Here is a 12,077-nt window from a genome sequence, read left to right as displayed (position 1 = left end):
AAAAGTGCATGTTGTTCTTCATTTGAAACACTACAGTAGTAATGATTCGAGTTAATAATTGTGTCACAATTTTGTTTACATTTATTGTTAGCTATTGTTATTATTTATTTATTTATATGATTATAATCAATAAATTTAATATTAGTCCTCAATTCTTACTCCGTCACAACTTATACTAGTTACTGTAACAGGAAAATTATGTGACTCTATGTGTGCGGAAATATTATCAATTTCTCCTTCTGAAATACCCGGTCGTAACAAGATATATGCAAATTTCTTTTCACCAATACCTGTAAGTTTTCCTACGGAACGATAACCATGAACATATGCAATATAGAAAATATGATTCAACTTGTCATTCGACAAATTTAACTTATAAAGCATATGTTGATTTGATTGAACGTAATCCTATAAAGTGTTAAAAAATATAAATTAAAAAGCAATATTGCATTTGTATCGGATAATTATATATTTGCAAATCTTTTAGATGATATTACACAAAAACATTATATAACGAAGTAATATGATTGCTTGTAAAGAAGTGAAAAAAATATACCTGTAATATATCGAACCGATCATTTAATTCTAACATTGCTATAATATTTCTTGATACTTCATCTATTACATCCAAACAGCGATTGGTAAACTCGGGATAAAGACATTTTAGTCGTGCCACATGCTCTATTTGATCGTACTTATTCTGACGAACAGTCGAATCAACCAAGAGAATCCTCATTGTTGGCATTGGGAAAGTGGATTTATTGTGATGAAGGTAGCCAAACAATTCATATATTATAGCTACGTTACCGCATAAACCTACAGAGGAATCCAACAGACACATAGAGCTCCGTGTACCTTTTCTGCAGTACATGGCAGATGCCCCAATCAGTCCTTTTTCTTCCATACTAAATTCATTATGGTCACCTCTCTGTAGACGCGACCAATGTAGAAAGCATGCCGCGAGACATAGTGCAAACGATGTCGAGCTGCCAAAACTAGCTTTCATTGGTATTTCCGTCGTCACATGTACGTAAAAAGATTTTATATTAAGTTGCTCTCGATGAACGATATAAAAAAGCGTGAAAAAAAACATTTGTAAACTAAATCTTTGCTCATACGTACTCCACATACCGTTTAAGGTAATAAAGTATTGCACATATTTAAACAAGCGGACTTTATTCATTCCAATAATAGCATAACTAGCGAGGAAATTGTCAACTAGTTCCAAAGGTAAATTCAATGATAAACCGACGTCAGGAAATTCTATCTTACAAATGCCTCTTAAATTATTAATTAATTCGGTGAATTGAAGCGTAGTACGACGACTTAAGGTGGTTATCACAACCTTTTTTCCATATATCGCTGCATACTCTCCACTTAAGATAATTCTACCCGGTGCGGAAATCTTAAATTCAATCATCCTTTTTGTGAATAAGAATATTTGCTTTTTCAAAAAAATGGAAGTTACAAACAGTATTGTTGAATAGTAGAGCGTAAAAAATAAATTTGCGTGCCTCTTATCAACATTTATTAAAACCATGCAAAATATATTTACTTAACATGTATTCATACGTGTTCATATGACGAAGATATGATATAATTGTCGCTCCTTATAACTCTGCACAAAAGCATAATGTCAGTTATATATTTATGTAACAAAAAGAAATTCGTCGTCAATATTTATTATCAAATTGATATACTTACAAAGGGAATATATTTAATCAGATTCTCGGTTTTTTGCCCTTCTTTTTATCAGCAGATTAATCGTAATTGATTTCTTCTTTCAAAATTTTACATATAAATCGGAATGATATGTTTTCATCTACTGAATCCTTAACATGGACCAAATAAAATTACTGATAATAAAGATTTGGAGCATTCGTCCTTGCACAATGTTTATATTTCTTGTTGTATAAGTTTCAATCGTTTTTGATTTTCCCTAAATATGAAAACAATGCCTCGAAATCATAATTCTAAATATGATCTTTAATGTCAAATGTTCTCAATATTTTTATAAGAAGTTATTAAAACAGATATGATTTATAAAAATATTACATTACTTTCAATGTCATAAACACATTGTCATTATCTCACTGCATTTAAAATAATATTTCATAGTCTCCCTTCAATGTCTCAAAAGATAATTCGAAATGGTTTTATTTATTTTTATTTCTATTGAGTAGAAACTTTAAATTCAATCTTTTCCAATTTTTTAGCTTCGTCCATTTTTTCTTACGAATAAAAATCTCTACTCTCCAAAAAGATCAATAAATATTAAATAATAAGTCATAAGAGATAAACCTGAGTACTGGAGTTCTTCTATTGATCTTTATCAGAATTATATAATAATATATATGTAACATGAAGAAAGTTACCGAGACTGTAGACAATATATATTTGTCGCTCCTTTTCCATTTTATATAAATTATAAATGCGTCAGCTATGTGTGACAAAAATAATTTCTTCAATGTCGAATTTGTATTCTATCCAAAAAATACATTTATAATTTAATTTAAGATTTAATTTAAGATTTCCGTCCTCTTCATTTTTACGTTGTTTTTTGTTGTTGACAGAAATCATAAATTGTCTTTGCTTCTATTTCTATACTTCACAAACAAAAAAAGTTTATATAATACATTTTAATTATAACTATTAAAATTTTATAACACATATGGACGAAGCCAAAAAAAAGATATGGAAATGATTTGGCAACATTCGTTTCCGCGTAAAACATTCTTTATATTTTGTGTCGTACAATTTCAATTATAAAATAATTTACGTCAAAGTATATTTTCCTTGTATTTGCATAATTCGCGTCTTGATCGTTATTGATTTTAATAACAATGGCAATGCTCTGACACTGTGAATCTAAACATCGATTACGATGTACGACGATTACGATTACGATGTTGAACGTTCTCTTTTTCTTTAATATACTTTAATAAGAAAATATTTACAAAACTTACACGTAATCTCGAAATTTGAAAATGATATATTATTTGTAATGTGTGAAAATTAAATAAATTGTCATTATTTTATTTGTACTAATGCAATTTATGTGATATTTACATATCTATTTACGTTTCGTAGTACATGTATAAATGTATTTACATTTTTCGGATGGAATATTTTATGCAAATACAAATAAAATATATTTTGATGCAAATTATTTTGTAATTGAAATAAAGTACTCATACATTGAATTATATCATTTATTAGAATACAAATTATTGCATTTATTTATTGCAGACGATAAACAGCATCGCCCTTGTTATTTTTAGGTTGCGTAAAGCTTAATTCGATTAATAATAAGTAAAATGTTTCATCTCGATTACATCTCAAGAATGAAAGTCCAGAAAAGGATAATGCTCTGTTCATTAATTTTTTTACATGCATATATACATATATATAAAATTTCAGTCCATAAAATTCCTCCAGTCTGTAAAATAAAAAAATAAAATGAACACTTTTTTCTCTTTTACTATCTATTAGCAACACATATATCTATAATAGTAATTTAAAAGTTAGAATTCCTTCATTGCATATATCGAATTATAACGTTATATGCGAAAAAGTGTACATGTTTCTTACAAAAAAATATTTGTATAAGTTAGCTTTCTTGTATGTCCTACTATTTGCGTTTGTTAAAATGTACTAAAAAAGTCATCTTTTTCTTTATCTTGCATCTTTTTTTATGCACAGCTTTTTTTTTACGTATTCAAAAGTAGACTATATAATAATAGACTATTTAATAATCAATCAAGATATACACAGCTATTTATTAATAAAATGATAAGAGTCACCATAAAAATGAAATCTATAAAATGAAATGTCATTAGTCTTCTAATCAATCTACATTATCGAAAATCCCCAAATGAAGTGGCATATAAAAAATTAATTATTTTCACAAAGTTTACAATAAAAATATTTACAGTAACTTCTCGCTTATAACTTCATAATTTATTATGATATCATTGAAAGAAGAGAAATTAAGGAACAAAAAAATATATAAAATTGTGTATTGTTTTTCCTTTCTCTTATAAAAAATATAACTATAATATTATAAAATTTGTAATTTCACTACATTGTTTTCGCTTAGTTATTAAGATTTAATTAATCATATTATTTAATTATTTATGTGCAATTTTAATGTACCTAGTCATTTTAATGTACCTGTATCAAGTCGCACTCCCGTGCAAGATATTGTAATAATTTCGCCAGAAAAACCTTTTTCCGCCAAGCACCTCGTTAGATTATTTACTTTACTGCGGTGTTCTTCTGATGCATGATAATTCGGCGGTAATAGAATTATTACCTTACTAGATCCATCTCCTGTAAGTTTCCCCTTGAATCCACAAGTTTTCGCAATTAAACAAATAGTATCAAAATTTGGATGCGACAAATCCAAATTCAATAGAAAATCTTGATTCAAGGAAAGGTTAGTCTGGAAAGCATTAAGAAATTTAAATAAAAAAACAACATAATTTCCATTTATAAATAATGATGTATGCGAGATTATTATAAATGCAAAAACAACTATATCAAACTATACAGTGAAATAATTCACAAAGAAATGAAACAAGTCTTACCTGTAGATTTTCATATAATCCTTCTAATAATTGTAAATCCATGTTTGTTCCCTGATCCCTGATTATACGGAGTATTGTAACAATCTCTTGCGATATGACATCAATCTTGTCTAAAAGGACATCGGCGGCGTTACCATACCTACATTTCATGTAGGCCAATTGTTTCATCCGTTGACTCTTATTTAGGCAAATTTTTGCATCAACCAGCATAATATACATTTCTGGCGTATTTATGATTTCACTCTGAGTGTTTAGCGGTTCTCTAAATTGAAACGTTGTTACACGACCGTGTGTGCATACCATGTGATCCTGATTGAACACATAATTCTGTATAACTTCCTCAGAGGACATCACGTATGTCGAAATTCGTATCAATTCTTCCGAAGTAAATTCACTGTGGTCACCTTTCTGTAGACACGACCAATGTAAAAAGCACGCGGCGAGACATGTCGCGAACGATGTTGAACTGCCAAGACCAGCACTGATTGTTAATTGCGTGGTCAAACGCACGTGAAAAGATTTTATAACGAGTTCCTCATTCTTGGCGATAACCAATAGGAGGAAAAAGAAAGTTTGTAAGCTAAATCTCTGCTCATATGTGCTCCATAAACCGTTTAAAGTGATAAAATATTGCACGTGTCTAAGAAAGATGATGTCATCATCAAGCACCAAATAATAATTCTCGTTGGAAATAAAGTTTGTAATCATTTGTAAAGGTATGTCTAACCGGTTTATACCGACATCAGGGAAGTCTATCCTAACGATTCCTGGCTCTAGAGGTAGTTCGTAGAAATTGAGCATGGTACGAAGATTTAAGCTGGCCGCCACAACTTGTTTTCCATACATCACTGTATGCTCTCCACATAAGATAATCCTACCCGGTGCCGAAATTTGAAATGAAGTCATATTTTCTGTGTATCAAAATCTCTACTTCGTCAAAAGATCGATAAGATGATAATAAAATTTTTAAACCGCAACTTTTAGAGATAGATATTAAAAAATGTATATTTATATATACAATTTGATGAAAAGAGGTTATTGAGAAAATATTTGTTCGTTTTATATAAGTTGAAGGAGCGTAACGTCAGATATATATAACAAAATGTATAATGTGTCACTAATAAATTATCGAATTATATCGATACAAAGCAAAAAAATACACTTAGATCCAATCGGATTTTAATTCATTCCAATTGTTTTTATTCTCTGCGAACTAAAATCTTCTAAATCCTCTGTCACAATTCGTCTTCGTTTCTTCCATCAAGATTGTACACAAGTTTGAGAATACAATATATTTACTATTAAACTATTAAAATTATTTATATAAAAATAGAAAAAGAGGAGCCACTAATATTAAAAATTATTTGAGACGTTTCCGCAAGGTTTTGATGTTGTTCAAGTCGCGTTTCGATCATGACTGATTTTGTCTCATGAAATTCTCAAGTAATAACAGCGTTCCGAATATGCGAACCAAAATATTGACAAGGTTGAAGTTTTTAAAGAAGAATTATACTAAATGTATTTACTTTTTTCACATAATCTGACATCATATATTATTTGCAATGATAGAGTCAAACAAATTGTCAAATATTATATAAATGCATTGATACAATTTACCTACTTTTTTATTATCACAGTTTTACACACAATATATATATATATATATATATATATATATATATATATATGTGTGTGTATGTATGTATGGTATATAAAAAAAATATGCTTTGACGTAGATTGTTACATAATTAAGATGTATCATTAAGGGTAGTATTAGTTGTCATTTGAATTATATTGTTTAGATGTTTAATATAATTATATAATTTTGATACACATAAAAATAAGCAGCGCTATTGTTATTTTATAAATGGTATTGTGTAAATTCGATTAAGTAAAATGCATTATCAACTCCGGCTCGAAAGTCAAAATCTGAAGAATGCTGATACTTTTTGTTACTAACTTTACTTACAAATAAAATTTTAAACTATAAAAAAATAAAGGCAAAACATAAGATTTCACAGAACTCTATCTTAATAATGTTTCTTGGATCATCAATTAATTCAACGAATTTAAGAGTGGTACGAATTTAAGAGTGGTACGAAGATCTAAGCTGGTTGCCACAACATGTTTTCCGTACATCACGTGTTCTTCACATAATTCTTCATTTTACCTATAGTGCTTGAAATTTATTCCCGTGTTATACCACTCTACGCATTTCGGTCGTGACTGATTTCATTTCAACAATAACAATGTTTTCAAGGCGCGAACTTTAATATCGATGTTAAAGTTTTTTAATGCTTTCATCAAAAGTCATTCAAACGTACATGTAAATATATTTATATTTATTTGCAAGTAATCAGAAAATAATTAAATGTATCATTTTCGATTAAAATTATCTCATTTTCATTGACATAATGTACGTGACATTTAAGCAATATTGCAATATATGTACACAATATCTATTACAAATAAAAATTTACTTGAACTTTGTTAATCAATATAATTGATAGAATCAAAAATGCAATACCTACATTATTCAAACTATATTGTTTAATAGTATTTAATTAGATAATTTTGATTGTAAATGATAAATACCATTATTCTTTCTATCTTTGTTATTTCGCAGATCGCATTTGTACATACATAAAGCTTAATTCAACTCAATAATACGTATCATGGTACGGAGCAGGATATAATTTTACCTCTTTTCATTCATTTTTTTAAAAATAAATAAATTTTCAATCTATAAAACTAAAAACAAAAATGGAATATAGATGATTAATATTTCTTTCTTTATCTCTAATTATTTTATAATTCTAATTCTCTTGTAATAATACATAAAGGTATTTTATATCGTTGTAAATTTTTATTGCATAACGCATTATTATTAACGCAAAATCGAAATTTGTTGTCGCCTTTTTATAATTCATATATAATTAATAAATAATTCACATTTTAATTATATATAATTATTTTCATACAATTATATATATATTTATATAAATTCATAATACATATATTTAAAATTACATATATTTATTTGTAATAATATATGTACATATAATTATTCATATATAATTATATATATAATTATAACTCTTATAAAAATTAATAAATTATGATTTTACATATATTAAATAATTTATAAATTATAAATTTATAATAAGTTATAAGTAACTCATATACTATTTCGAAACATGCACTTTATTATCACTATTACAGTTTCCGTTGTTTTACTAAATCCATGTTAAGTAATAATAAAGAAATAGATAATTTCTTTAAGCAATTTATTAAACTAAACTTCTTACTATCATTTTATAAGCTTTATTAGTTCTTTTCGTATGTCATTTTATTCGACAATAATAAAATATATCGAAAATAGTCTCATTTATTATTATGAATTAATAACAAATGCATGTATAACTAATCTACATGTCTAAAACTAAATCATATATAATAATTGATCATAGATATGCAAGGCATTTCATAATTTGCTTTCACGAATTACATAACATTGTTATTTGTTACAAAATGGAAAATAAGTTGAAAAACTTTAAACTACGAAGCAGAGAGAATATAGTCACGCGTATTAATAATCGTACAGCTATGAACATAGATCCGTCTAATAAACAATAACAAGTGAATTTTATTTCATGAATTCTATTTTACTAATTTTTTATTAATCATTACAAATAAAATAATTTAGTACTAATCGACCCACTTTTTATTCAGTAATAGCATTATGTAATTTATAAACTTGAATTATGAATCCTATGTATATCTATTAATTTGCGAACTGAAAAAGACTGCAGTATGTTTTATTGCCTCGCAGTTATTATCTTGGCAACATCTTTGTTCAATTTGCACTTTCGAAATAACGGGATAACATACGAAAAAAGAAACTAATATCGACATATTCGACATATTTTAAAATATTCAATTAGTCCTTATTTTGAACTTCGTAACCTAATACGGTGTCAATCACAAACAATAAACTGTAAATAAAAGACTATATTAAACAAAAGTGCATGTTGTTCTTCATTTGAAACACTACAGTAGTAATGATTCGAGTTAATAATTGTGTCACAATTTTGTTTACATTTATTGTTAGCTATTGTTATTATTTATTTATTTATATGATTATAATCAATAAATTTAATATTAGTCCTCAATTCTTACTCCGTCACAACCTATGCTAGTTATCATAACAGGGAAATCATATGACTCCATCTCTGCGGAAATATTATCAATTTGTTCTTCTGAAATACCTGGTCGTAGCAAAATGCATGCAAATTTCTTTTCACCATCACCTGTAAGTTTTCCCGTGGAATCATAACCATAATCATGTGAAATATATAAAATATCATCCAATATTTGATTGGACAAATTTAATTTACATAGCACATGTTGATTTGATAAAACAAGGATCTGTAAAGTGTTAAAAAATATAAATTTAAAATTAATATTGCATTTGTATCGGATAATTATATTTGCAAATCTAATAAATGATATTACACAAAAACATTATATAACGAAGTAAAATCGTTATTTGTAAAGAAGTGAAAAAGATACCTTTAATATTATGAACTGTCGAACTAAAGCTTGTAAATTGTTATTTCTCTGGCTAATAACTATTTCATGTAATCTGTTTGAAATAATTCTTGATATTTTATTTATATTATCCAAATGGCGATCGGTAAACTCGGGAAAAAGACATTTTAGTCGTGCCATATACTCTATTTGATCGTACTTATTCTGGCGAACAGTCGAATCAACCAAGAGAACCCTCATTTTTGGCATTGGGAAAGTGAATCTATTGTGATGAAGGTAGCCCAACAATTGATATATTATAGCTACGTTACCGCTTAAACCTACAGAGGAGTCCAACAGACACATAGAGCTCCGTGTACCTTTTCTGCAGTACATGGCAGATGCCCCAATCACTCCTAATTCTTCCATACTAAATTTATTATGGTCACCTCTCTGTAGACGCGACCAATGTAGAAAGCATGCCGCGAGACATAGCGCAAACGATGTCGAGCTGCCAAAACTAGCTTTCATTGGTATTTCCGTCGTCACATGTACGTAAAAAGATTTTATATTAAGTTGCTCTCGATGAACGATATAAAAAAGCGTGAAAAAAAACATTTGTAAACTAAATCTTTGCTTATATGTACTCCACATACCGTTTGAGGTAATAAAGTATTGCACATATTTAAACAAGCGGACTCTATTCATTCCAATAATAGCATAACTAGAGAGGAAATTTTCAACTAGTTGCAAAGGTAATTTCAATGATAAACCGACATCAGGAAATTTTATCTTACAAATGCCTCTTAAATTATTAATTAATTCGGTGAATTGAAGTGTAGTACGACGATTTAAGGTGGTTATCACAACGTTCTTTCCATATATCGCTGCATACTCTCCACTTAAGATAATTCTACCCGGTGCGGAAATCTTAAATTCAATCATCCTTTTTAAGAAGAATATTTCCTTTTGAATAAGAATATTTGCTTTTTTACAAAATGGAAGTTACAAACAGTATCGTTGAACAGTAGAGCGTAGAACAATAAATTTGCGTGCCTCTTATAAACATTTATTAAAACCATGCAAAATGTATTTACGTAACATGTATTCATATGTGTTCATGTAACAAAGATATGATATATTTGTCGCTCCTTATCACTCTGCACAAATGCATATCAGTTATATATTTATATAACAATAAGAAATTCATCAAATTGATATACTTGCAAAAAGAATATTTAATCAGATTCTCGGTTTTTTCTCTTCCTTTTTATCAGCAGATTGATCGTAATTAATTTCTTCTTTCAAGATTTTACACATAAATCGGAATGATACATTTTCATCTATGATATTGAATTCTTATCATGGGCTAAATGAAATAGTTACTGACAATAAAAATTTGAAACGTTTGTTCTGACATGAGGCAATGTTTATATTTTTTGTTGTATAAATTTCTATCATTTTTTATTTTGCCTAAATATAATAACAATTCCTCGAAATCATAATTCTAAATATGAATTTCAATAACAAATTTTGTCAATATTTTTATAAGAAGTTATTAAAACAGACATGATTTATAAAAATATTACGTTATATATTATTTTTATAAATCATGTCTCTCTTTTAATAACTTCTTATAAAAATTTACTTTCAATGTCAAAAAGTTGCTTTCAATGTCATAAACACATTGTCATTATCTCACTGCATTTAAAATAATATTTCATATTGCAATTTTACAATATGCACGAGTTTTGCACATACACGAGTTTTACATATACTCATATAAATATAGTAAGTATAAGTATAAGTATATGTATATAACATATAACATTTATGTAACATTTTATATGGAAGAAATAAAAAATGTAACGCAAATATTTCTCTACTAAAATACATTTAATTTCATTCCATTTTATAATTTTAACGTAAAAACTTACCAGTGCTATTTTTATTATTTTATATGGATCACGTTGCATTAAATTTAATTTAATTAAATAAGATGTAACATTAACTTCAGATTTCAAGAGATTATTCGAAATGGTTTTTTTTATTAATCCTTCTTATAAAATTTTACCCTATAAAACTCAAAATTTAAACAAGAATGTGCAACAGTTCTTTTTTTCGAATTATTCCTATGTATCGCGCAAAAATCCACAATAAATTTACCAAATTAAAAGTAGAATACATATTTATCATTATTAGCATGAAAAAATATTTTATTGTTATTTTTCCATTCAATATAACGCGATAAATCATTATTATATGTATTTATTTGACGATTATGCTTTTTGTATTTTTTTCACGATCACGCTTTTTACTTTCCCGTCAAAATTCCTGTTTCTTCCTTGCTGTTATATTGAACGATGACATAAACGACAAGACATAATGATTTCTTTCCTACAAGACATATATAGAAATAAATTAGGTTTTTCCTGTGTTTTCAACGTATTGGACTTTAGTGTAAATATGTGTATAGCAAAAGATCCTCTTTTTCGTTATTTTTCTTTGTTAGTAAATGCATATATAATTCATCTATATGTGCTCAGTTCATAAATAAACTATATATCAATTGATCAAGGCATACAACTATTATAATTAAGCTATGAGTCGAAAAAAGGTGTATTTTGGTATATTTTTATTAGTTACGGCTTAATACAAGACAAATGTCGTTTGATGAATTTATACCTTCAAAATGAAATATATATAAAGTAAATTCCTTTTTACAATAACAATAATATATAAAATATTATATAACAATAGCCTATCACATCTAACTTCGTAATTCATAACGTAATTTGTAATTCAAATATGATCTCTACAAGAAAAATCCGAAATCTTAAAAGTAACAAGATATATTATATAAAATTATTTATTGTTTGTTCTTTCCGTTTCATTTACTTTCTTATGATGATTGCTAATCTTCCTACAGTCCTCATATTTAATTATTACTTAACATTA

General features: G+C 27.2%; 3 protein-coding genes across 3 annotated transcripts; all 3 read right to left on the bottom strand.

Moving 5' to 3' along the window:
- Positions 1-141: 141 nt before the first annotated feature.
- Positions 142-1,978, bottom strand: LOC112639740 (mevalonate kinase-like). The gene is made up of 4 exons (XM_025414618.1): positions 1,705-1,978; positions 1,556-1,618; positions 557-1,405; positions 142-408 (listed from the first exon to the last, which is right to left on the bottom strand). The coding sequence occupies exons 3-4, from the start codon at positions 1,181-1,183 to the stop codon at positions 142-144; spliced, it is 894 nt and encodes a 297-aa protein (XP_025270403.1). The 5' UTR covers positions 1,184-1,405; positions 1,556-1,618; positions 1,705-1,978.
- A 1,261-nt stretch (positions 1,979-3,239) lies between these two features.
- On the bottom strand, positions 3,240-5,508 carry LOC112639741 (mevalonate kinase-like). The gene is made up of 3 exons (XM_025414623.1): positions 4,590-5,508; positions 4,174-4,444; positions 3,240-3,439 (listed from the first exon to the last, which is right to left on the bottom strand). The coding sequence occupies exons 1-3, from the start codon at positions 5,493-5,495 to the stop codon at positions 3,417-3,419; spliced, it is 1,200 nt and encodes a 399-aa protein (XP_025270408.1). The 5' UTR covers positions 5,496-5,508; the 3' UTR covers positions 3,240-3,416.
- A 3,242-nt stretch (positions 5,509-8,750) lies between these two features.
- On the bottom strand, positions 8,751-9,650 carry LOC105256686 (mevalonate kinase). The gene is made up of 3 exons (XM_011266820.2): positions 9,325-9,650; positions 9,162-9,234; positions 8,751-9,017 (listed from the first exon to the last, which is right to left on the bottom strand). Exons 1-3 carry the CDS (start codon positions 9,648-9,650, stop codon positions 8,751-8,753), a joined length of 666 nt encoding a protein of 221 aa, XP_011265122.2.
- Positions 9,651-12,077: the final 2,427 nt, after the last annotated feature.

Source organism: Camponotus floridanus, unplaced genomic scaffold (assembly GCF_003227725.1).
Source record: "Camponotus floridanus strain SB8 unplaced genomic scaffold, Cflo_v7.5 scaffold86, whole genome shotgun sequence".
Classification (NCBI taxonomy): domain Eukaryota; kingdom Metazoa; phylum Arthropoda; class Insecta; order Hymenoptera; family Formicidae; genus Camponotus; species Camponotus floridanus.
This window is presented reverse-complemented; position numbering and strand designations above follow the sequence as displayed.

What these genes read in the sequence shown, in the direction of transcription:
- LOC112639740 (XM_025414618.1), bottom strand. Translation starts at nt 1,183, where the DNA reads ATGAATAAAGTCCGCTTGTTTAAATATGTGCAATACTTTATTACCTTA. An exon ending in ATCGGTTCGATATATTACAG is followed by an intron (nt 409 to 556) that starts GTATATTTTTTT and finishes AACACTTTATAG; the next exon opens with GATTACGTTCAATCAAATCA.
- LOC105256686 (XM_011266820.2), bottom strand. Translation starts at nt 9,650, where the DNA reads ATGAAAGCTAGTTTTGGCAGCTCGACATCGTTTGCGCTATGTCTCGCG. An exon ending in AATAAGTACGATCAAATAGA is followed by an intron (nt 9,235 to 9,324) that starts GTATATGGCACG and finishes TATTTCAAACAG; the next exon opens with ATTACATGAAATAGTTATTA. An exon ending in GACAGTTCATAATATTAAAG is followed by an intron (nt 9,018 to 9,161) that starts GTATCTTTTTCA and finishes AACACTTTACAG; the next exon opens with ATCCTTGTTTTATCAAATCA.
- LOC112639741 (XM_025414623.1), bottom strand. Translation starts at nt 5,495, where the DNA reads ATGACTTCATTTCAAATTTCGGCACCGGGTAGGATTATCTTATGTGGA. An exon ending in GATTATATGAAAATCTACAG is followed by an intron (nt 4,445 to 4,589) that starts GTAAGACTTGTT and finishes AATGCTTTCCAG; the next exon opens with ACTAACCTTTCCTTGAATCA. An exon ending in GGGAGTGCGACTTGATACAG is followed by an intron (nt 3,440 to 4,173) that starts GTACATTAAAAT and finishes TTTATTTTACAG; the next exon opens with ACTGGAGGAATTTTATGGAC.